General features: G+C 42.4%; 2 protein-coding genes across 4 annotated transcripts in view; one reads left to right on the forward strand and one right to left on the reverse strand.

Annotated features, from left to right (window-relative positions):
* Positions 1 to 8,326: 8,326 nt before the first annotated feature.
* Positions 8,327 to 25,457, forward strand: STARD4 (StAR related lipid transfer domain containing 4). Of its 2 annotated transcripts, none has more exons than XM_028747885.2 (6): positions 8,327 to 8,473; positions 11,940 to 12,057; positions 13,662 to 13,711; positions 14,482 to 14,608; positions 15,839 to 15,953; positions 17,252 to 19,028. In XM_028747885.2, the coding sequence occupies exons 2-6, from the start codon at positions 11,953 to 11,955 to the stop codon at positions 17,476 to 17,478; spliced, it is 624 nt and encodes a 207-aa protein (XP_028603718.2). In that variant the 5' UTR covers positions 8,327 to 8,473; positions 11,940 to 11,952; the 3' UTR covers positions 17,479 to 19,028. The 2 variants fall into 2 exon arrangements, with proteins under 2 accessions (XP_028603718.2, XP_028603717.2); XM_028747884.2 differs by lacking the exon at positions 17,252 to 19,028 and adding an exon at positions 24,960 to 25,457 and having other exon boundaries at positions 8,332 to 8,473.
* The window catches only part of CAMK4 (calcium/calmodulin dependent protein kinase IV), an 83,613-nt gene continuing 77,122 nt past the window's right edge, over positions 20,063 to 26,553 (reverse strand). For both annotated transcript variants that reach the window (XM_028747882.2, XM_028747883.2), the window contains one exon: positions 20,063 to 26,218. In XM_028747882.2, the coding sequence (XP_028603715.2) occupies positions 25,997 to 26,218 (222 nt within the window). In that variant the 3' untranslated portion in view covers positions 20,063 to 25,996. The remainder of the gene's footprint in view (positions 26,219 to 26,553) is intronic.

The raw sequence follows: 26,553 nt of genomic DNA on the forward strand, positions 1-26,553 counted from the left end.
TGCTCTGAGGAATATATGCTTTGAATATTTGGCTTAAAATAGCTGCTATTGATTCAATCTGTGCACAGATTAGTATGAAGCATTTAAAATGGCTGCAGTTTGAGGAGGATGTTTGCTAAAGCAGTGGTTGTCAAACTTTTTTCTCTGGGCCACGCTTTCAGAATAAAAAATTGCTCGAGCCACAGCGAATTTTTAATTGATAAGAAATGCATTGCAAAACAAAAATAAACAACTCCACTTCCCTAGGGAAATCCAGCTTTGATTTATTAAGCATTGGATCAGACTTGGCTGATAGACTAATTGTACCACTATCAACAATTAAGAAACAAAAGAATACTGAAGGGCAATAAAAGGCAAACATATAAGAACAGTTGGGGATGGAGGTGGGCTGTGTGGTTTCTGTGTGAATTATATATCAGCCATGCTGTGATCCCCTCACCAAATTTCTGAAACCATATATGCAGAAAACGCTGCATACAAAACGATCTGTGGGACGGAAAGCAAAGTTTCAGCATTTAAACATCAGGCCAATTCTCAACACACTTGTGGGTAAGAGCCTAATTGAAATGAATGGGGCTTGCTTTGGCAGGCTGTTGGACGATCGCAGCTACAATCTTCCTCCGGCAACACTTTAATAAATGCTTCAGAATCTCATTTATTCCGACAGATAAAACTTCACAGGCATTATATTACATGTTCAGCCAACCAGACTGCCAGATCTGATTGCACGTAAGCCAGCTATTATGGAAACTCAGCAATAATTTGGCCAGAATCCCTCTAAACAGGTAGATAATCTTTCCAACTGGAACAGAGAAATAAAATATGTTTTTGCTTGAACAAACCTTTTAGACAGCAATTTTTGGCTCAAAATACCGGTGCTAAAAGTAAAATACAGAACCATTTTGCCTGAAGAAGAGCTGCACTGTGCTCAAAAGCTGACAAATGTTTGCTGCTGGTGTTTGATCTAGATCCTATGTCTTGCTGGAATCGTTGTGTAGGCAGACCATCGTGCTTCAACAGACAAGGACATGTTCAAACATAATAACAAGGATGATTTTACCAGGGGGTAACTAGCTGTCTCGAAGAGTTTGGTTAGTACTTATACTTTGGTAAGTATACAGGCCTTTTTTTCAGCCAGAACTCACCAGAACACAATTCCGGCACCTCTCAGGTGTGCGCCATTGCCATTGTAAGAGAACAAGGGAGGCATTCATGGTGCTTTCTGGCACCTCTTTTTCTAGAAAAATAGCTCTGACTAAGTATACTTAGTAAGTAAACGTAAAGGAGGCAGGTGGCGCTGTGATCTAAACCACTGAGCCTCTTGGGCTTGCCAATCAGAAGGTCGGCAGTTCGAATCTGCACAACGGGGTGAGTTCCCATTGCTCTGTCCCAGCTCCTGCCAACCTAGCAGTTTGAAAGCACACCAGTGCAAGTAGATAAATAGGTACTGCTGTGGCAGGAAGGCAAATGACATTTCCGTGCACTCTGGTTTCTGTCACAGTGTACCGTTGCGCCAATAGTGGTTTAGTCATGCTGGCCACATGACCCAGAAAAGCTGTCTGTGGCCAAACGCCGGCTCCCTCGGCCTGAAAGCAAGATGAGCGCTGCAACCCCATAGTCACCTTTGACTGGGCTTAACCATCCAGGGGTCCTTTACTTTTATCTTTCCTTAGGAAATATAAACACCTCAAACAAACAGACTTCTACTGAGATCCTTAAAACTTGGTCCGCATTATTGGAGAGCCAGATGATGTGTCCAATGTGACATCTTGCCTGATCAGTAACTTGAGCAAATCATCAGAAATGCAAAATATTTCAGATTATGGTCATAATCATTACTTGCATAAAATAGCAAAATAGAGCAAATTTGTATGGTGTCTGGTACAAGTGGACGCATCAGGAAAAAGAGTCACAAAAGTAAAATTCCTATTGCTTTAAATTTAATGGAACAGAGCTGGTCCAAAATATTTTGCTACCTGAGGAAAACTAGTAAATTTAGAAATTATTACTACAATTTAAAGAGAAATGTAACACCATAGTGAATAAATCTCCATACCTGCTCAGTCCAGGGGTGTTAACTTTAATGGGCAATTTCAAGGTCCCTGCTCTCCCTACTAAGGGTTCTTCTAGAGCAGGGTTTCCATACCCTCCAACATTTCTCCAATTAAAATAGGGATGTTCTATTCCATATTCTGACCAAACTGTGGGAGGCAGTGGAAGACAGGAGTGCCTGGCGTGCTCTGGTCCATGGGGTCATGAAGAGTCGGACATGACTAAACGACTAAACACACACACACATTCCATAATAATATTATTAATGATGTTTTTTTATTTAGGTTGCCCAAGCCGCTCTGGGCAGCTTGCAATGTATAAAAAGGCATAATAAAACATTAAGCATTTACAAACTTCCCTATACAGGGTTGCCTTCAGATGGCTTGGTGGTCGGATAACTGCATACCCTCCAACATTTCTCTGATGAAAAAGAAAAGTAGGACATTCTTGGATCAAATCAGAAACCGGGACAGCTTCTGCAAATCCGGAACTGTCCCTGGAAAAAAGGGACACTTGGAGGATCTGGGATTCCCAAACTTGGGTCTCCAGCTGTTTGTGGACTACAATTCCCATCTTCCCTGACCACTGGTCCTGCTAGCTAGGGATGATGGGAGTTGTAGTCCAAAAACAGCTGGAGACCTGAGTTTGAGAAACCATGTTCTAGAGTTTGACTGAACAGCCCGTCCAGTAGAGAACTGCCTTCTCTACAGTAGGGCACACAGTCAGCCTATAAAAGTTGCAGACCTTTCCCTGTTTTTGGTAATGAACTCAAATCAGTCTTAAGTTAAAATAGGTTGCTCAGTGAGTCAGCTGTATGGGAAGAACTGGGTGGGTCATTCCTGCATAGGAAAACAATAGACCCTTCAGTCACAGGAAGTTTACAAATGCTTAGAGCTACCCTTGTACTCTGAATGAATAATGTTTCAGCACTCCCTATTCTGGGTGCGTTTCTCAAACTTAATTGGAGGTTTTCTTTGTTGCTATGGCATAGATTCCACCACTCCCCATCGCTGTGTACAACATATTCTATACGCTTGTGCCACCTTGTGGCATTCACTTAGATTTACACCACCTACTGCAACTCATCTGATAACTCAATATTTTGATGTGTTCAGTCTTCAACTGCATTCTTTCCAATGTTATCTAGAGTTGACTGTGCAAAGCAAGGACCCTGGGGTTAAATGACAACAAATCTGCTCTCAGGAGGAATGTTTCTGGTATACTTGGTGCAATATATATGTGTCTATATCTACTGGGTTGTGGTTTTTTTGTATTTTTACTGTTGCTACGATAATTGCTTTTGTTTCTGATGTTTCTGATCTGTTTTATATTTGTTTTGTGATTCTCTTTTGTAGGCTATCTTGATAATTTAGATTAATAACATTATGTGGTGTGTGTGTGTGTGTGTGTGTGTGTGTGTGTGTGTGTGTAATTTCTTCAATTGTAGCAAGGCAGCTTTGATTTCCAAGTCCTGTGGATTTGTTTCATGTGCAATCAGTTCAACTGCCATGTAGGTAACTGGAAATAACAAATTACGTACAGTTATGGCAGTTCTTGGAGTTCCAGGAGTCATCAAGATCAAAAATAGAATTTTATATGTCCATAAACCAGTTGCTTCTCAGCTGATGCTGTGAAACAGATGCTGGAAGGCTTAAATGAAGATGCTTCTTCCCTTTACCACTCTTTTCCATTTTACTGCACTTCAGCTCATGTAATTGGGTTTGTTGATTTTGTATATGATTTTGTATACAGTAGTGAGTTTAGATACTTATCACCGGCTCTCAACCCTAACTCAGATAAGCAGTGAAGGTTCCTCTTAGAAATACACTCCTGCATATCTACGTATAGTTAGGAAAACCCACCTGCTGTATTTGATTTCTACTTGTTGCAGGACTGTTATAATAGGATTAAGAGGGAATTATTGTACTATATATATATATATATATATATATATAAAACCCAATACAATAAGAATAGAGATCTTGGAATGTGGAGATTTCATGGACATAAAATTGTGAATCTGATCTAGCACAAAGAAATATGGATCTGTAAGTCTTGGCACCCAAAATGAAAGGTATTGCTTCTGGGGAAAGTACTTTTGAGTGGGAAAGTACTGTAAAACTGTGAACTCATTCTAGGAAGATGGTGCCTCTGAGCTCCTGAAGGAAAAGATTCAGCCAAGCACTGCCGCTGAAAAGAAGGAAAATGAAAGTCTCAACTTCTCTTTCTGGAAAGCCACAAAACTGCAAATTGTTCTTCTAGTTTGATTTTTTTTATTTCTAGCCTGAGCCATAGGTTCTTGCTCAGTCACAGGAAGTGACTTGAGGATTTTGAAACATACTTTCGTTGCCATGCTAAAGACATAGTCTGCCGTGGTAACAACTTCTTCTTGTTCGTTGATTCATTATTTTGGGGCGGCCTTAAGCAGTTAATTAGTTCATTGCTTAGATCACATGTAGAGCATGCAATTAGGCATTCTGGGCATAGTTGCTTTAAAGCCAAACGTGTTGATCTTGATGAGCTGTCTTTTGGGGGGGGGGAATAAAACTTCATTTGCCTCAGAGGACAGGCACTGTTCTTCAGGTCCCCAAAGGAATTAGAAGGGAATTATACATAGAGAGGGATTTTGCACTAATTCTTTTGGGTTGGGGGGGGTGGATTTGGAATTTTGGTTATTTTGGTTGAATTATTCTGATTGCAGGATTGCAGGAGGTACACTCTAGGAGGCTAAGGCAGGCAAGGACCCACAGCCCAGGTGGGGCTCACTAGCTCAGGGAGGAGGTGTGTGATTCCTCAGCTGGAGTAGGCTTAGAATGGGTCACATGCCTTGTCAAGCCCAGATACTGCAATGAACATGCAAGACTGCATCCTGGCCAGGCCTGCGCCCCATTCTCCATTCTGTCCTGTATTCCTTGCATGCAGCACTGCTTCTGTTCCACTGCGGTTTGTCTTCCACCCTAGACTATGCCATTCGTCACACTGTCTACCATGGCAAAATTGCATATTTTACATATTTTCTGCAATTAATTGTGTAAATTATGTTGTCATTACTGTTATGTATTGAAGTACCCCTGGCCACCAGGGGTATTGTGTATATAGTTTTCACTCAGGTCCACATAAGTTAATTTAGGCAGGAACCCCTGAGCTGTTGTTGTTAGAGTGTTGACAGTCAGCTGCCTATAAAAGCAGTCCGGCTGAGCTGTTTGCTGTTCAGTTCAGTTCCAGCTTACTTATAAAGAACTACTTGGAGAAATCTCTGTGTCGTCTGCTATGTCCACCCACTACTTAATAATTACGTTATTCCACACCATTCATTTCAACGCAAAGGAAATGCAGTGTGAACTGAAAGCAACAACAGCAAATACTGAACAGGTTTACTGGATTGATGTCCATTCTAGGCATTAGACAAATAAACAAATGCTGGCAATTTCCACTCCCGTTTGTTCTAATCAAATGACATACAAAAATTGCATTATGTTAGGGGAAATGACTTAGCAAAATTGTGTAGATTTGGCAAAACTGCCTACAAAAATGTGTCTATAAGGAGAAATTCACACTACAGTGGTACCTCGGGTTACATACGCTGCAGGTTACATACGCTTCAGGTTACAGACTCCGCTAACCCAGAAATATTACCTTGGGTTAAGAACTTTGCTTCAGGATGAGAACACAAAGCGTGCTCCGGCGGCGCGGCGGCAGCAGGAGGCCCCATTAGCTAAAGTGGTGCTTTAGGTTAAGAACAGTTTCAGTTTTCAGTTTCCGGAACGAATTAAGTACTTAACCCGAGGTACCACTGTAACATGCTAATGAATGAAGGACCTTGTTTAAAAAAAATGGCATTCTGATGTGAAAACATGAAGAACTGAATGTAAGATTGAGAAACGGAGAAAAATTAATACTGACAAATTCAGATGGGCGGCATATAAATAATAAAATTACTATTATTATTTGCCATCCTTAGTACTTAATTCTAAATGTGCATCTATATGTATAATTTTACCATGCAAATTTTATGCAAATTCATGTCCCTTTTGTCCTTTTCTAAGGATTTGAATCCAGGTATCCTCAGCGCTTCTCCAACACTATTGACTATGCCACACTTGTTGTTTCTGCAGCTGTATATTCTGAGGGCTTTCTGATGTCAGCTTGCCAAAGGCAACTTCATCTTGCACAGTGCATGTATATGGGTTTAATTATCTTATTTTCTTTTAAAACCTTATTGATTTTTACATGAAGATGGATAGCTTGGTTAACAGTACAGAAAATTGCAGAGCGGGAGAAAAGAAAGATGTGGCAGCCATCTTTCTAATTGTTCATCGTTATTGATCAGTTTGCAAGGCAGAGAGCTTAAGAAACCTGACCTTCAGTAAACCTTTCGACTTTCAAAATGATTCTTGGTTTAGAAAAGCTATTCTTAAGGACATTTTGAGAAGAGACAAATTAAAGTAACCATATTTTTAATTTGGTGTTCTTAGCATTGCATGGCAGCCCAAATTCAATTTTTGAAGCTTTCCTGATCACTGTCTTCATTCTAAGATAAGTATCACCTGTTAAATCTGCCCATTAGGAGCAGATGCCAGGCCAGTAAGCGGCAACCTCAGAGGACAAGCCTGTTGACTCAAAAGTAAGATCTACTGTGTTCAGTGAGATTTACTTCTATATAAGTATGCATAGGATTGCAACTTAAGTTTTTGATCTTTTTTAAAGTCTTTTAATTGCAGCTGAAATCCAAGAGAGTTTAAAGTATGGTCTGATTTTACAGTGTTTTCTCCGTTTGTGTTATAGATGCGACATAAACTTCACTCTTCTTGAAATGCTTATTATTTTAGGCATGGTAGAAACTCTGATAATAAATATTATCAAAGCTCTATGAGATTCCATCGTTTTAAGAAAGCCAGGTATCAGACCTTCCAAGTGTCCCTCTTTTCCATGGACAGTCCCAGATTTACAGAAGCTAGCCCAGTTTCTGATTTAATCCCGGAATGTCCCGCTTTTCCTTAGGACATCCTTAAGTAACTATACAAACTTTAGAAGACATCTGAAGGCAGCCCTGTATAGGGAAGTGTTTTAATGTTTAATGTTTTATCGTGTTTTTAATGTTCTATTGGGAGCTACCCAGATTGATTGGAGAAACTCAGCCTGAAGTGTGTGGTGTTGTTGTTTAGTCGTTTAGTCGTGTCCGACTCTTCGTGACCCCATGGACCAGAGCACGCCAAGCACTCCTGTCTTCCACTACCACCCGCAGTTTGGTCAAACTCATGTTCGTAGTTTCAATAACACTGTCCAACCATCTAGTCCTCTGTCGTCCCCTTCTCCTTGTGCCCTCAATCTTTCCCAGCATCAGGGTCTTTTCCAGGGAGTCTTCTGTTCTCATTTCCTTCAGAATGGATAGGTTTAATCTTCTTGCAGTTCATGGGAGGAGTATAAATAATAAATTGATAATGGTGATCATTTTATATATGTATGTTGGAAGCAGCCTGGAGTGGCTGGGGCGACCCAGTCAGATGGGCAGGTTATAAATAATAAAATTATTATTATTATTATTATTATTGAATAGGAAATCCCTATTTTCATTGGAAAAATGTTGGAGGGTATGAAATATGTGATTACATCATAGCAGAACGTATTATATTAAGTGCTTGAGTGTTTAGTATTCCTATATGTCAAATGGCCAGACGTTTTCTGGAAAGCCTTCCACCCTCTTAATTCTTTCCTGTCACTCCTGTCATTCCACTTTTACATTCACACTCCTAAGACTGGGATGGGTCCTGTTAGTCTGTTGCAACCAAAACATCAAAGAATCTGGTGGCACCATTAAGACCAACCAACTTATTATTATGCCACAACAAGGCAGCTTTCTTGGACCGCACAATCCTCCAGGTGCTGTTTTTGCACCAGTCCAGAAAAGTTCCTGCCACAACAAACGTGACAAAAGCCTCTCTCAGGCGCAGCAAAATTCTCTTTGCTGATCTCTCTCTCCCTCTGCGCCCCCGCCGTTTTGTCACTCCACATGCACATCAGCCAATCCCCGCGCTTCACCCCGCCTCCCTCCAGCCATGTGCCCAATGAGCACGGTCCGCCTGTCATCCGTTTTGGGAAGAGAGAGAGGGGCGGACAGTTGGGGGCGTGGTTTAAGGGCTATGAATTTTGCATAGGGAGATCGATACCGACGGCGGGTTGGGAGGCGAAACGGTGGGCGGGGGGAGGAGAGGTGAGAAAAGACGGGCGCGCTGCGATTGGCTGCGACGGGGATGCCGGCTGAGCTCTGATTGGCCCAACGGCATGAGCTGCTGGACCGGGTGAGCGCAGCAGAAGGAACAGAAGCAGAGCTGGGGGAAGAAGGAGCGGGTCGCGCGTGGCCGGAGTCCGGGGGATCTTCGACGTGGCGCCGAACCGTCGCTCCTCGCAGCCCGGGATCCTGGTAAGCGTACGCGGCCTTTTTGCCCGCCCGGGGAAGCGGGCCGGACGCACCGAGAGATGCTCTCTTGCTTGGGTCACCCGTGGAGATGCATCCCTGACTTTCCGCGCGTGAGCCTCTCGCCCGTGAGCATCTCTCGCTTCGCCCACGGGCGGCTAATTCTCGGTACCCGAAAAAGTGTGCCGTTTTCACACGTTACGTTTTCACGTGCCCGCATTCTGAGCCTCACGTGTGGAAACGAGCCCGGGCTTGTGGAAACGGGGAACGCGAAGAAAACAGCCCCCCCCCCCCCCGCGCAAACCTATAACATTGGATGTTCAGATTTGAAAGCAGTGGGCCGATTGAAATCCCCCCCCCCCAATGAACCCGAGGACAGGCAGCATGTTTGTTTTATGTATCGAATTCATTGTTATCCTACTGCATTTATATCTCAGCCTGCCTCCAACGAGCTCACTGGTGGCGTATGTGCTCCTCCCCACCCCCCCGTTATATCCTCAGGAGGAGAATATCTGGTGTGAAGTTGATAGACAGTGACTGGCCCAGCGATTATAGATGGAGGTGTAGGGATTTGAACCCGGGTCTCTGCGGGACGCGGGTGGCGCTGTGGGTAAAACCTCAGTGCCTAGGACTTGCCGATCGCATGGTCGGCGGGGTGAGCTCCCATCTTTCGGTCCCAGCTCCTGCCCACCTAGCAGTTCGAAAGCACGCCTAAGTGCAAGTAAATAAATAGGTACCGCTTTATAGCGGGAAGGTAAACGGCGTTTCCGTGCGCTGCGCTGGTGCTGGCTCGCCAGAGCAGCTTCATCACGCTGGCCACGTGACCTGGAAGTGTCTCCGGACAGCGCTGGCCCCCGGCCTCTTAAGTGAGATGGGCGCGCAACCCCAGAGTCGGACACGACTGGCCCGTACGGGCAGGGGTACCTTTACCTTTACCTTACTCTGCAGATCTTGGCTGACACATACATATCATCACAGTGGCATTCAGGTTATTCTGGAGTGAAAGGATATGCCGCCTTACTTTTTATTCTGGAGTAGAAGAATGTGGGGCATTACTCATTATTCTGGATTAAAAGGATAATTGTGGGTTTTTAATCCACTTGCCAAGGAGAGGCAGGGCAGGAGCAAATGGTTTCAGCTCCTTGCTCTGAGTGCGGCACCTGCTTTCGTAAGTAGATGTCTGTTAGAGAGCTGGCACAGAAGCCTCGGCTGTTATGGTTGGCCAAGCACCTTATTATCTATCTGTGAGAGAGATAATGGGATGGGAACAAACAGCACATTTAATTAAGACCCATTTGCATAGTCGTATAAAAGTAGGTCACAGGTGCTTCTAAATAATAAACATTCGGACTTGTTTTTTAGCAGCTACACATTGTGCATAAATGCCTCTTTGGCCCTGTTGGTCACCTGCCATAGTTTAGCCAAAGGGAGGGGGGAGGCAGCTGCCCCTTCCCCAATCAAGCAAATAAATAAAAAATAACTAACTAACCAACCAATTGCATTGCAGATAGCTGGGTTCTGCCCCCTGGAACATAAATCCTGGCTACTAGAAGTCACCAGCTGGATGAGTCATTAGAGCTGGGATAGGAAACCTGTGGCGCTCCAGATGCTTTTGGCATGCTAGTTTATTTTATTTTAAAGGTTCAATCAACTACAAATGTGCCTCTCAGTTAATCAGGCATCAGATATTATAAAAACAATATTTTAATGCATGCACTTATTGAAACTGAAAATGGCATCTTAATGGCCATCCTTAAAAATGTATACAGTGGTACCTCAGGTTAAGAGCTTAATTCGTTCTTGAGGCCTGTTCTTAACCTGAAACTGTTCTTAACCTGAAGCACCACCTGAAGCTCCCACTGCTGCATGATTTCTGTTCTCATCCTGAAGCAAAGTTCTTAACCCGAGGTACTATTTCTGGGTTAGCGGAGTCTGTAACCTGAAGCGTATGTAACCTGAGGTACCACTGTACTTTTAAAATATTCAGTCTATATTTGTACTGCTTTGCCTTTCAGTGAAGGTTTCATTTCTCTTTTGAGAACAAGCGTTTAATTTAAGCAATCTGCCACTTGTTGTGAAAGTAACAACCCCTTCACCCACGGTGGTTTCCTGCAGAGAAATAAATTCCATGTAGGAAAATGTGTGCAGTCATATATGATGAGCATGCACATGGCGAAACAGATGGGTGCTTATCATGAGTGTGACATATAGATAGTGGTTGTACACACAGAAGTGAAACCCATCACTGGAATAATTGTATGTGAAGCAGTTTTACTCGATGGTATAATAGGAGACACTTCAGTCTCCATTTTAACAGGTTGTTATGTTAATGGAGACATCTGTGGGGTAATGTTAGGTTCTGTTTTTGTCCAACTGACTCTCTCATTTGCCAGTCCTCCTGTGCCGCTTTTCATAGTCTTCTCTTGAGCTTCTTTGTGTTTTTGGCACTAATATCTGATCTTGTAGGTGGCCTGTGCTGGCATGAGCCACACAGCCCCTCTGAATGCCATTTGCTTACCTTCCCTGATGTCACAGAGGCTCATGCCAACCTGGAGCCATGGAGCAGTTTAAGCATATACTCATAGCTGTCAACTTACAGATTTGAAAATAAGGGATCAGCAGCCAAAATAAGGGATTTTCCGGGCACAGGTATGTTCAACTTCTGAGCCCCTCCGAGCCAAAGGCAGAAAGCCCAGCCAGCAGCCAAACAAGCCTCAACCGGTGGTTCCCACAGTGCAGCAACCCGGCAAAGGGGAAGCAGCAAGGAAAACCACCGTCACCTCTCTGCTGGGAAGCCCTGAGCAAAAGTGAGTCCCCAGGCAACGCGGCCGATTTGATTGGCACAAGGCATGCAAGCTCCACCCCCCAGTCGTTCTTAGACTCCTTATTGGGTGAGCAACGCAGTCAAGCAACACAGTTGGAGCCTCCCTCCTCCCTGGCCAGCAGGGAGGGAGAGGAGCTGCTTCCTTTGAAACCCAGGAAATTTAAGGGACATCATCAATATGGGACAGCAGCGGGACACGGCGCTGGGATAAGGGAGTTTCCCGCCAAATAAGGGACGGTTGACAGCTATGCGTATACTCTAGAAATCTTAGCACCAGAGTCCCAAGCTCCATGTTCAACCCGTGTGATCCTTAACCACCACAGCCTTTCAAAGGTCACTTTCTCACTTGTTAAGATTGTTTGGTATTCAGAGCTTCTTCCAAGAAGGAGATTGGCAGTACTTGCAACATACTTGTTTAGATCTTGGAATGTGTGCATTTTAATTGTTGGGCACTGCAATAATATATTGCTTCTGCTTTGTTGAGAAAAACACTTGCTGCTTACTCCAGATGATCCTGAATCATGCAGCTGTGCAATTTAGAGAGAAATTGAGACTTGTATGATTATTATAGTGTTAACGCCAAACAGGAAACTGAGAAGGAACAGTAAATCACTGCCTTTTGTTTTTTCACATCCTGATTTTCTGCAGAAGACAGAAGAGAATGGCAGACTTTCCTGATGTAGTTTCTGTGGCTACAAAGCTAAAAAATGAGGTCATCCGGTACTACAATGTTGAAGATGATGAATGGAGACTTACTAAGAAATCAGTAAGTTACCAAGTCGTTGCCTTTCCAGATTCTTTTCTTTTGTTAATAAACGAGTAGGGTGATTTATACTCTACTTTTGTGTTTTAGGTGGGCCTATATGGTGCGATGAGGGGACGCAGGTGGTGCTGTGGGTAAAAGCCTCAGCGCCTAGGGCTTGCTGATCGAAAGGTCGGCGGTTCGAATCCCCGCGGCGGGGTGCGCTCCCATTGCTCGGTCCCAGCGCCTGCCAACCTAGCAGTTCGAAAGCACCCCCAGGTGCAAGTAGATAAATAGGGACCACTTACTGGCGGGAAGGTAAACAGCGTTTCCGTGTGCTGCGCTGGCTCGCCAGATGCAGCTTTGTCACGCTGGCCACGTGACCCGGAAGTGTCTCTGGACAGCGCTGGCCCTCGGCCTCCTGAGTGAGATGAGCGCACAACCCTAGAGTCTGGCAAGACTGGCCCATACGGGCAGGGGTACCTTTACCTTTATATGGTGCGATGATATGTGAAGTACCGTACATTTGAGTGGGTAGATTTCAGAGCCTTGATTTGGTGTTTTGTTTCTTTGAGTGATGAAAATCACACAAGGAGATTAAGGTCACTTTCCTCTTTTTTTCTACCTTTCCACAAGCTAGAGGTCACACAGGGATCCTCCACATGGGCGTAGCCAGGATTTTGGTTGGTGGGAGGGCAGTCCTTTTGTTGCGGGGAGACAGAACCTCAGTTATCTATGTGTTTTTATCAATTTTTATTGATTTGGAGGGGGCAACTGCCCCCCCCTGGCTACACCCATGAACCTCCATCAGTAGAAGAGGCTCCCTGCTTCAGACTTTGGCTCTCAAAACTTTTGGAAGTATGTAGTGCTGGTTCACTAAAGCAGGTGGGACATGGCAACCTGTCCCCCTTTTCCCTCATGTGTTTATTTACTGTGTATAGTTTAGGGAAAGCCTGTTCTTCTTTCCATCTGATAGTGCTGTCTCATTACTTAACTGCATGTGCAAATGCTGGCACAAGCATAATATACTTCCCCCCAAGGCTATAGTGATACTCATCAAAGCTCATCATATCTGGATTGGCACTAAATCAGTTTTTTATACTATCAGATTAACACAAATTTAACTTAAAATCTTCAATCCTAAGCAATTGTGTCAGTTGTGATGCCTACACAATGCCAAGGCAACCCAGTTAAAATTTGATGTTGTGATAGGAAGACTTTTTGATGTGTGATTTGTCAAGTTTAGTTCTCAGAGGTTTTTCTTTTGAAACATTTTTTTAAAGAGGCATGGGATGATATGAATGGCCGTAGTTCATAGAGGATGTGTTCTCACATATATTGATTTAATGCTATATTTGGGTGTTGGTTTCTCTCCTCATTCACCAGAAGAATTTACATGACAATTTATTGCATGCATATATATATATATATATATATTTAAAAACTACAGTTGAATTAAAATGTGTGTACTGATGAACAGGTTGGTAAAAGATGCGCTATATTTATAAAGTTCCCTCGGTGGTCTGTGTACTTCTCGATTCTGTCATATTTGTACATTCAGAGGTGTGAAGTGATTGAGTCATTTTTAATAAAGTACAAATATTGTGATCTTCTTTTTTTTTCTGCAGAAAGATACGACAGTTTGGCGTAAGCCATCTGAAGAATTCAATGGATACCTGTAAGTTAACTTACAGAGGAGATGAATTCTTTCATAAATATAATTTCCAGTAGAAAGGGAGGGGGCTGTTTATGAGAGGAAGAATCTGGCCGTATTAGAGCAGAAGTAGGCCGCTCCCCAATGCATTGTGCCCTCCAGCCATCGTTGCTGTATCATACTTCATTTCAGGATAGGTTCTCTGCATCTACCACGGACATAAAAGCATAAAGTGCGTAGTGGGTGGGAGCGGCTTTGAGTGCTTTGTGGAATACCGTATTTTTCGCTCTATTGGACGCTCTATTTATTGGTATAAACGTGAAACCATCACCTATGCATTTGTGTACATATTGCCTCTGGTGCTAAGCATCCTCCTCTCAGTTGCATTTTGTTTGTTGTAAAAATGGTTATTTCATTTGTAGACAGTTCTTGCTGTTCTCTGAGGCTGAGTAGGTCCTGTTGTAGCTTTCCTTTTAGGGAGTCCTCATTAAAAAACCTTTGGCAGACCTCCTCTTTCCTCCGCCTCAGACTGACTGAATGAAATCCAACATGGTGTGCCTCCATCCCCACCCTCAAAGTTCATAGAAAATAACTTTTTGCTTTGGCACAAGAGGATTGCGTAATCTGAGGCATAATGGATGAAATTTAACATTCCTAAGACCCCTAGATCCTGATGGAAATTAAAAGAGATATTGGCACGTGCATGACCCATATATAGTTACTTTAAACTGGTGGAAAGTTGCTAGGCGCTTTGACATTTTCTAAGCATCATTGTATTAAATCTGATTCTGTAGCTACAAAGCACAAGGGATTGTGGAGGATGTTGCCAACAGAATAGTAGATCACATACGCCCTGGACCCTATCGACTCTACTGGGATAGTCTGATGACCTCGATGGATATTGTTGATGAGTTTGAAGAGGTAATGCGTCACCCATTGATCACACAACCAGAAGTTCTACTTGCATGCTTTTCATTTGGCACAGCAGTTACAATGCAAGTTAAAGTTTTACAGTCAGCAAGAAGGGAGCTTCTCTACTTGCATATATCCACACTTCATACATTGTGCTTTGAGTGACACTTTAACCTTCTTGTTGGCAGTGGTAGAACCTGTGATGTATAAAAAATCCGAAGTGAACAAAATAGCTTTTGCAGTTTTCAAGAAAGTGCCTCATTTTGAGTAGCTGAAAACTAGGAGGTACAAATATCCAAGCTGTTTTGAGCATTAATTCCGATATAACTTCCAACTAAATTTGAACTATGCAGAAACAGTTTTAAATCCCATTGGCTTCAGTGGGAAAGTTAATCCCATTGTGATATATTTAAACTCTTAACATTTGGCTGCATCGTGCTCTCAATTTTTAATTTAAAGCCTATTTTCTTTTGATGTCTAAAGTCTCTTTTCTTGGCCAAGAAGTGACCTTCAGCAGAACTGTCCTGGTTTCAGCACAGCATCTTAATGAATCCTGAAACACAGGCAAACACCTTTTTTTTTAAAAAAGCCTGTAGATTCTACACCAGTTCTGGCTATTTACATTTTGCCAGGCACCTTTCATTCTGATGTGTGTAGCTTTAAGCTTACTGTTTCTAGTGAATTTAACTCCTATTAAGAATCTGTTCCTAGCTTTCTTAAAGATGTTTATTATTTAAGATAAGACTGATGATTCATCTCAGCGTGTTGGAATAATCAGGAGCACTTATAGGAAAACCTGATTGTTTCTTCAAGTAAGAGATATCTGTATAGTTCATTATTTGAGTCAGGCAGTCAATTAAATCCATATTAGGCCTGTAGATGGATTTTTTTAAGGTGGGAGACCTCAGGGTACACTGGGTAAGTCTTTTGTCTCTTTAAACTTAAAAAAATTCAGCTACATAGAGTCCTGAGTCATATCAAGAGATGGCAGCTGTATCTCTTCACATTCAAGGGACAGCCCTCTAACCACAACCCCCAAAGTCACAGGCCTGATCCAAATTGGAGTAGGGAGTGGAACTGCTGCTGGAGAGCTTAAAAAGATGGAAATTTTATGATTTATTTCTGGTCTCATCTAGTTTGACCCTTCAACACAGTCTCCATATTGCTTGGCATAGCTATAAACACTAAGTTTCTACAAATGAATACTACCTAAACGGGCATTTTGTAATTGCATTGCAGAACTGTTGTATTATGCGGTACACCACAGCTGGCCAGTTGTGGAACATCATTTCTCCCAGAGAGTTTGTTGACTTCTCCTGCACAGCAGACTACGAAGACGGGATTCTGTCATGCGGTAATTCTAATTAAACCTCTTCTATCTTCTAATCTTGCTGTCTAAAGCACACCGAAACCTGTAGAAATCAAATCTGTGTACGTTTGTGCTGCTGTTTGCAACAAATTATTGGTTTGACACCCACTTCCTCAAAGCTAAAATTAGAAATAAACTAGCGCCACGAAGAAGGACATCCTGTCTGTCACTTGGCAGATCGAAAGTACTATACAAAAGTCACTTAGTGCAAAGGAAAGTAGAATGAATACGATTGCTAACTTGCATTTTCTGGTGAGTCAGCTGCACTTGGCCTGAGATGAGGATTGACAGGTTGAACGTGAACTCTAGGCCATTCCTGACTGCCTAAAATGCGGAATTTGAGCAGGCGGCGCTTGGCTTGCCCTGAAATCATAGAATCGTGGAGTTGGAAGAGATCCCAAGGGTCATCAAGTCCAACCCCCTGCAATTCAGGAATCTCAGCTGAAGCATCCATGACGGATGGCCATCCAACCTCTGCTGAAAAAGCTCCAAGGAAGGAGAGTCCACAAACACTGGCAGAGGAAGAGGAGTGCGGGGGGAGCGCACCGCCCGTGGCACCGCGATCCCAGTGGGGTGCTATCGTGGCTGCGCCCCCCCTCCGCCCATGTTGGGCGCCACACCCCTAGGATGCGCGCCAGCCCTGCCCCCGCCTGCTCTCCGCCCCCCAGTGCCAGAGCATGAAGCTCCGCCACTGTCCACAACCTCCCAAACCTAGTTCTCTCTTCTATGTAACTGTTTTGGGGAGCAAAGAACCAGACCTAGATTTTGCTTGGGAGATTACCATGTTCAGACCAGATTTAGAATATTGTAAATATTGCACATTGACTTAAAAAGGCGTTCTTGGGTAACTTTGTCCCCAAATCCTGCCCCTCTCTGGATGGGGGAAGGTTGGTTTGGGTAGCTTCTTCTAGACCCCACCATTTCTTGTTCCAAGAAATGGACACGTTCCCCACATGATTATAAGGTACTGCCTTGGACAGAAATCCCTCCGCTTTACAAGCACAACTTGAACAGGGGCAAGACAAATGACTACATATTGGAACTTCCCTTTTTTTCAAAAAAAAATCTGCATATATCTTCTCCAGGTTTGTCAGCAAACTGCTGAAACTCTAGATCCCCTGAGTATGGAGTTTGGGGTTGTTAGAAGGAAGCTTACCTCTCCCACAGGATCCTTGGGATCCTGGCTGTAATAAAATTCTTAAAAAGATTTCTCAGGAATAAAACTAGGTGCATTCCCTTTACTTGAGAGGTTCAATCCACAACTGTGTTTTATTTTAAAACAGGTGTCAGCCTGGACTATGGTGAAGTAAAACCGGGTTATGTTCGAGGTTTTAACCACCCCTGTGGCTGGTTCTGTTTCCCTCTCAAGGACAATCCTAGACACAGCCTATTGATAGGCTTCATCCAGACAGATTTGCGTGGGATGATCCCCCAGTCGGCGGTGGACACGGCTATGGCCAGTACTCTGACTAACTTTTATTCTGATCTCAGAAAAACCCTGAAAGCATAATCTGCGCTGACCTCAAGCTCTGTGTGTTTCTTGCAATCATATTCTGCACCTCATAGTCGATTCTCAAAACCTTAGGATAGGTTGGAAGCTTCCTGCATGAAGGCCTGTAGTATTTTCCTTATAGGTGCTGGTAGTCCCATTTGCACAGAAGAACTGAAAGCATGTTTACTCTGAAGTAAGATCCACTGAGCTCAATGAAACTCACTTGGCAAGCCTTCGGCACATCGTTGCTTCTTAGCCAAGCCGTGGACACAGAAGCCCATGGCACTCGCACCGCCACATTCTGGACAGAACTCTAAATCAGAGTGTTCTCGCAAGTTGAGGGAAAGGATCTCTTCCCTGCAGGAATACAGTCTGTGGGCTGGCCTACACAACATAATTTCCAGAATGGTTGTAGCTCCAAAGTATGCAAATCACAGTGCTCACATTTGTAGCACCCCCATGGAAGATGTTCATTTTCACAAAGGGAAGGGTGAAAACATGTTCTGCTCTAGCTAATTTCACCCCTAAAGGAAACTAGGCAATTGTAGGAAAGCTCTGCCATCCAGCAACCCCTTTATTTACTAAGACTGCTTTACTAAATGTTATTACTAGGGAGAAGCCTCACTGAGCACAGTAGGACTTGCTTCTGAGTAAACATTGAAGGCGGAGGCCTGTAAGAGTGGGAATAGCAATACACTGGCATCTTTTCTTTTCAAGGGCTAAATGTATGAATGCGAAATACTAATGCTTTCATGTACTTTATGTTGCTTGCTAATCCTGATCTAAAAGATGGTTCAGAATCTTTTATCTTTAAACTATAAAGCTTGATGCACTGTAGAGAATTCTGTGCTCCTGTTTCCATACTTTACTGCTTTATAGAGTAATTTTGTCATTGGTTATTTGGGGTGGCATGCAGCTGAGTCTTACTCAGAGTAGACCCACTGAAATTAATGAACCTACTCTGTATAAAACTTACTTGCATACCGCCCATTTTAGCCAAAAAGTTAGCAGTAGTTGTTACTGATAACAAAATAGTAAAGCGTGTGGCTATTTGCAAAACTGCTCTGATTATTACTAGTACATGGTGACAAGTTTCAATTAGTAACTTCTGTAAAATGTATTATCCTTCAATAGGAGATTGGAGGGACTTAACAGTGCTTAACTTTGACTGGGTGCACCTAAGAATTGAATCAAGATTTCCCATAAAAACAGTTTAATAATATTTAAGGCCTATACTCCAGGACATCGTTTTCTTAAGATTGCTCTTATGTTAACTTACCAGGAAAGAATTCATTTGAGACTTTGGTAGAGCATAATCTTCTTAAAGCTTCACGATGATGTTTATTTTTTTAAATTGTTAATATGCTTCAATTATTTAAACAGATGTTTTTAAATTCACTTGCTGGTACAAGTGACCCACAGTTCTACTGAAATGGCTGCTAGCCATTGAGATGGTGCTAGTGCTGGAAGAATATATAGGAATTGTGCTGCAGTTCTGTATTATAACTGGTGAGAGATTATTTATATAAGATGCTTCAGATGTATATTAAAGTATTCAGTTCAAAATACTGGTGGTGGTTTTTTTAAAAAAAAAAAAAAAAAAAAATGACGTTGCCAGTCACACAAATCTGCTTTTTACAGAGTACCTGGGGAAACCCAGCCAGATGGGTGGGGTAGAAATAAATTATTATTATTATTAGTCTGCCTAGTCCAGCATTGTCTGCTTCAGCCAGCACTGAGTCTCCAATGTCTTGGGCAAACAGCTTTCCCAGCCTTTTAGCTGGGGTTAAAGCAAAGCATGTGCCTAGGGGAACTGGTTCTGGCCAGCTAGTCCCACCCACCTGTCAATTGCCTGATGTCACTAGGACATCAGGTGACCCAAACAGGGCTTGCGCTTGCTGCCAATCAGCTGCTTGGCGCTGACTTCAAGCCCTGCAGCCAATCCCAGCAGCCTCAACGCCAGCACTTATCAGCTGTTAGTTCATTGACTGGAAAGGCTTGCCTATCAGGAGCGCACCTTAAGATTACCAGTTGGGCACTAGCAGCTGCATCTCTCTACCTGCCCCATGCCTGACACCCCATAGCATCTTTGTGGCAGGTGTGGGTGATCTGGAGGAAAGATCTTGTTGGGGCTGTGGACTTTCAGCACTTGGTGTATTTTTATTGTGACAACTAAGTGCAAAAGCCCATGAGCATATTTTTGAGTTTTCCTTCCTAACCACAAGTTCACATGTGCCTATTGTGAGCCATCGTATCATAAGGCACCAGCTTGAAAGCTGGTGTTGGATTTCAGGAGTTACTAGGCAGATCTTGGGGTCCTGCACAGATGTCTTTCCTGTCAGCTCATCTAATGTAAACGTAACATAAAGCACAGAACCTGGACACACTCGGACAGCTGGAAATTCTTCCAGATCCTATCCAGTGCTCTGTCACTCGAGCATCACCCATCCAAATCAGAAACTCTGAAAGGCACAAAATTGAGGCTGACTCTTGGGTTGTCACTGCATTTTCCATTTCCACAAATATATGGTGTTCTAAGTACCTGCCCCCCCTGCCCATGGTCTCTATATAAAACTCTGATATCACAGAATGACAAACAGACTTCTCTAGACATATGTGTTTATTTTTATGGTACATGCAAAGTACTTCTTAAACTTTTCAGCATCAAAGTGCATTCTCTTCATTCTCCAGATAATTCGTTTCCATATGGGCATACAAAAGGCTAGGTGAGTTGCACTTATTAAAGCTGCAAACATGCCTAATTCTGAGACTTCAACAGTACTGACTTTATCATGTGATAGAAAGGTTTTGCAAGCTTGATCCATCAGATTCTTGGTTATAGTTTTCAGGCATTTCCACACACAACTATTTCTTGTTCTTTAGTAACATTGCAAATGGTTTTGTTTGTTTTTTTGATACACTAAGCAACAAAAAATGTGCTAGATGTTTGGAGCAAATATAACAAAGGTGGGGAAAATATACAGTACAGGGAATGCATACATAGCAATCACACATACACAAGTGTTGCCCAAACCAACTCTAAGGGTCCTTTGCTAGTGCTACTTTTGTGCAACATATCTTGGGTTAACCATAATCATTCAATGCTTTACCTGAAAGTGGTCCTAGGTGATAGTCCCACAAAAAGTGCACATATTTCATTAATGGGAGGAAAGGAAGGTTTTTATACTTAAGTCAAGTGCCTTAGGCCACAATCTAACACAGTTAAGTGTGCTTAATCTCATTCATTTTATAGGTTTAAGGCTGCAATTTCTATATACCTTTGCATCAGTTCTATTAACAGTGTGCTTACTTCTAAGGAGACATGCATAGGGTTGTGTTGGACGGTGTCTCCTTTTAAGAGCCTAGAAGTACACATCCCAATATTGTGCCCACCAAAATCCTGAGCAGGAGAGAATTCCTCTTCCTTCTTAAGTCAGAAGTAATATTAGCATTTATAGACTGCTTTCTATACACTGATATATAATTAGCACAGTAACTTTTACAACAGTCCTGTAAGGTAGGCCTATATCATGAGCCTATATTGCACATGGTGCTGGAAAGTTGAGGTTCAGAGATGCCAAGGGTGCCAAAGACCACCTAGGGAGTTTGAGGCAACCTCTCTTCACTTAGCTACTACACTAACAGGGCCAGGCTTCTCCAATACGAGCCAATATTAGATGAGAATCCATAAACTACTTCATGGTTGTGCAAGGGATCGCAGCTGTGCAGCAAGCCATTCAATTTTTGCAACGAGAATCCTGAAGTGCATTGCAAACTGTTTTTGAAAGTTTCATGGTGTAATCGAGACCTTCCATATCCATGCTTTTCAGACATACTAATAATGTCCTACTTGCATTACCAATTGGTTATTAACAACCTAGTTCTCTTATACTAGACATGTATTCCATATTGCACACTTGGGATTATTCAACGGCAAATGGGCTACAGATACATGGTCATGGTTGGGTTTCTGCCATATTCCTTGATCCCCGTTGTAAGAGTCAACCTTAGGCACTCCTAATCTGCTTCCAAGTCTGTGCAGTCTCTTTACCTGCTGTTCTCAATGGTCATGATGCATGCTGACCCCTGAAATCCTTTCTGCCAGGTTCTCTACTGATAAAGAGACACCACAGTGACTGAGCAGTGGAAATTATGTACAGCTACTCACATGAAAACGCAGCAGTAGGAGCAGCAGGATCAGTTGCTCTGCTTGAGGGAACCCTATGTCCTCAAGGTCTGCAGGAGTACAAAAATATTTAGGGCAAAAAAATCCCCCCAAGCCCATGGAGGGCTGAGTTTGCTCAGTAAGCATGGGATGCTCTCTGGCTGTTAGAGAAAAAATGGGAAACCAGGTGGGAAGGGGGGATACAATGAAGTGGCTGGAAACTTGAGCAGGAGCAAGCCACACTGCAACATTTAATTGCAGGTCCCCTTCATCTCCTATTATTAGCCTTGACATTATGCATTAACCATGGGTGTAGCCTGGCTGAACAGAGACTTAAAATCAACTTACATTAAGTCATTTGACTGATTTGTTGCTGTTCTGCAACCGGGAACAGTTGACGTGGCGAAATAAGTTAGCACTCACGAGAAACATATTCTGTGAAATAATTTTATAATAGCACCTGCTATACTAGACCCTAATCTTATCTCACCTATCAGAATAATAAAAATACCAGTGTCTAATTAACTTTACCAATAGCATGCATTCAATGTTAGTCTACACCTCATTTTCTTCCCCTGTCACAGTAAGCTGCTTTCATACCATTATGTGAAATGGTAGTGCTATTCCTCAGGCAACCACAGAATCAAAGTCGCATTTTAAGGCTGCAACCTTATGCACACTGATCCGGGAGAATGTCCCGCTGAATTCTGCAGAGCTTACTTTTGAGTAAGTATACGTAAGACTGAGCTGAAAGACTCTTATAAACTGGAATTTCCATGACCCATACAGAATCAGATATAACACACTCCCTTAATTTGCCCTGATGCTTATTATTAGAGCATATGGTCCAGCATGGCAGAGATCAGAGACTCATAGAGTTGGGAGGGACCCTGAGGATCATCTCCTCCAACTCCTTGCAATGCGAGAATATGCAGCTATCCCATACAGGGATTAAACCTGCAGCCTTGGCGTTATCGGTCCCATGCTCGATAACAAACTGAGCTATCTGCATCTGTGTGCGCATTTAATACTGAGACTTGCAGAAGGGGAATTATTTCTAACACAATGAGCAGAAACAAGGATTTAGCAATCGGATCTGGTGAACAGCAACAGCTCCAGAACTGCACCGTCGTCTCTGTTAGCCATACCCCATAACCTTGCATGGGTTTCGTATTCTGGGTGTCTTTCAAACATTTGATTACAGATCACAACCATAGAACTATTCCTATGACAAGCAGCAGTAATAAATCCTCCTTAACAAGCAAGGGTGTGATGTTTGTGTCAGGGGTGGCCAGCCTGGTGCCGTTCAGATGTGGGGGCTACAACGTGCATCAGCTCAGCCAGTATGACCACTGGTCAAGGCCAGGGATGATGGGCGTCCATGGTCCAACAAGATTGGAAAGGTGCCATGTGGACTATCCCTGCTCTAACAGTTTCATTGGCACAGAAAACGGGTAGCACCGATGCAGTGTGGAATCTTGGTTTCCCAAGAGCACAGATCATTTTGACATACTTGATCCAGTGCTTGTCGTGATCAGATTTACACACCAAATCAAATGTATCTAGAATAAGTATAGCTGAAGGCTCTGGACCGAATTTTGAACCTTCAGGTGTTTTGATTGTCCCCAGACCTCACTGCTACCAAGATGCTGATTTTTAAAAATATATTTTGTGTGGTTCACAGCACGAGTAGCTTCCAGACTTCTGATAATATGCTACCAGAGAGAGAGAGGGATGGAGAGAGAGAGAGAGATGGAGACTAGTTTTCTGGAAGGATTTATGAAGCAGTTGTATAAGAAGCTAGGAAATCACTGCATGTACCCTGTGTTTCCCGAATGGCTGGATTTAAAAACAATCCTGTTTTCCTGGCAGCAATAACCTGCTTCCAACTTCAGGCTCAGTACCCAGAACACATAATGCAAGTCACAGTGTGCAGCTGAGAAAGCAGCCCTTGATTCATTTCAAGCAGCTCTGCAGCTGACTGTACCCAGAAGCTGTGATCTGGCACTTCTGATGTGTGCACAGAACTTCACATGCAAAGGGGTCGCCAGCCCTCTTCTATATCAACTCATATTGCATGCAGTGGGCAATCTCCATGCAAGTCCAGAGCATTCCTCTTCACAGAAGAAAAAGAACTAGCCCCACCTGCAAACTGCTTTGGATTGTGCTGTGCTTTTCTAGCTAAGCACTTCGAATTCTTCCTTTTGCCAGACAAGCAAACACTTTCCAAGAACAACATCTGGGAATCAGTTCGTGTGCTTGGGCACAATGATTCCATGTGCAAAACAAATATTTTTCATGTAAGATCTACTTATTTATCCATTTATAAATGAGTTAAAATATCATGGCAGCTTTCAAAAGTCATACAGGACACTTTCACTGCAAAAAAATAACTTAGTATTCTGTTCTGTCGTTATCAGAGTTGTTTTAATTTACCAAGTCTTATTCTAGACTTGGTAAATTAAAACCAAGTCTAGAATAAGACTTGGTAAATTAAAACAACTCTGATAAACTATTAGAATAAACAAGTTCCGTTTCAAATATTGAAATATCAAATAAGATGGATGACAATGTGTAATAGATAAAGAAGTATGAAATCAGGCTAAAGGTGTGTGTAAGAAAGTAATAGAAGTGGAAAGAAATTGTAATTGAGTAGATTGGAAGTCAAACACAAAGGTGGGGTGAGGGGTGGTGGATGGTGATGGGGAAAGGAACTATTTGTGGGATTGAATGTAAGTATGTTTGAACACTTTTAAGGATTGTATGAAATGTATGTTTGTATGCTTGTATATGTGTATTAATGATGAACCATTTTAACAATAAAAACTTTTTTAAAAAAAAAATTACCAAGTCTTGTAGAAATATTATTTAATTACCTTTCTAACTACAATAGGACAGAAGACACAAAACATGTGCCTCCTCTTGGTTTCTGTAGTTTAACTGATTCTTGTTTCTCTGCAAGGTAATACTATTTCAAAGACAAAGAAAAAAGAATGCAAGAAATAACTAACGTATTGGGGTATTAGCTGTGTTCCTGAAAAGCAACAGAGACTACAGTACTACACCCACTTACCTGTGAGTAAGCTCCACTTAACTCTGTGGGGCATACGTACTTCTGAGTATAGGATTGCACTAAAAGTTAATTGTTGCATGCTAATTTCTTTGGATTGCTTTTATCTATACGTTAAGAAATTCGGGTGATACAAAATGTATTACAAATGCTATCCATTCTGCTTAATTTTTCAACTCGCATAGGTTACACCTGGCAGAGTAAAGATTGTAACACCTATTATACACAAGTGCCTGAATAGAACATTTTCTTTCTTTTTTGCAGTGACAGTGTCCTATCCTAACCTTAACCTGTTCTTTACTGGCACACTTACACCGATCAAGTCTACCCTGACAGATCAAACAAAAAGGAACAACAACTGGCTACACAATTCTCATGTATCTCTAATCATGCAAGCATTTCTATTGCTGCCCATGGCAAGTACCTTGACTGGTATCCTAAAGCAAAAGTATCATGCTGTTGAATATTCTTCTTGCAGGACATTAATTGCAGAATCCCCCTCTGTATATGTAGCCTTATAGGTGCACAGTTTCATAGTCATGACTAATTCCAATTGTACCTTAACAATGGCACACATACCTGCTCTGTTTGAGTACTATCCTTAACATTGTTTTGTAAAAGTAATACTAGATAGTAATGTGACAGAAGTCTGAAGATATTCTAGTTATCATCAAAATACTGTACAGAAATGGTTACTTATAGAGGTAAGGCATTCTTAAGGAACATAGTTTCATAGCCATTTGAATAAATCTTTCACAGGAATCAGTGGAATGTTTTTTTTGCATATAAATATTTAAGTTCTCAATTGTAAACAGTTTGTAAATTATCACAGATGAATGCAAAATATTTCATATGCCATTTAAAAAACACTTGGCGGGTCTTAGCGCCTATTGATCTACTGGGTGATTATGAGTTTGAAAAGAAGCAGATTGAAGAAATGTCAAGATCTCTAGAAAATCTTGTATAATAAGCCATAATCATCATTCACTTCAGAGGTTATCTATAAACACTCTACATGAGATATACATGTTGGTAATAAGGAGTGTTCCCTGCTCTCCTCTTCATTCGTTGGTATTACTGTAAATATCACTTTATCCATGGCATGCCATTAAAAGACTGTGAACTATTTATTTTTTTTCAGAAGCAGTCACATGCATTTTGAAGTTCAGGTCACCAGCTAGAGCATTTTCCATCCCAAGGCAAAGCCACTCAGAGTAGCCATGCTTGTAATTTGTTTCTGAATGGTATCTTGGCTGGTGCACGGAATGACAGAACTTGGCTGGAATAAGATACCCCAAGATTTAAGACTCTCCTTCAGTTGCTTCTTCGTGAGCGTCCTCTTCATGAGATTCAGTGAAGTTTGCTTCTTCTTCTTCTGCTACTACTACTTCTTCTTTTCCTTCCACGCTGTCCTCTCTTTCTGGGCGCAGAGATTGCCTTTGGCTGGGCTTATTGCTGTCGTGGGTGCTGTGGCAGCTTGCACTCCCAAGACGAGTTGATGCAACAACAGCTTTCACTGCAGCCTGGGTTTCAATAAAAACAAACAAGAGTGGTTAGATTTCTTGGCACCTATGCTGCAGTTTCGTGGCACCGATCCCATCTGTCTCCACTGTGTACCAACCCAGGCAAGACTATAATCACTTCCCAGTAGATTCTCTCCTACATAATGTATGAATTAACTCTATTTAGACTTGCAGGGGTTCAGACAGAATGTGTCTCCAAACTGAACAAATCAGCATGGTCTAAAAAGGTAAAGGTAAAGGTACCCCTGCCCATACGGGCCAGTCTTGACAGACTCTAGGGTTGTGCGCCCATCTCACTCTATAGGCCGGGGGCCAGCGCTGTCCGCAGACACTTC

Source organism: Podarcis muralis, chromosome 11 (genome assembly GCF_964188315.1).
Source record: "Podarcis muralis chromosome 11, rPodMur119.hap1.1, whole genome shotgun sequence".
Lineage (NCBI taxonomy): Eukaryota > Metazoa > Chordata > Lepidosauria > Squamata > Lacertidae > Podarcis > Podarcis muralis.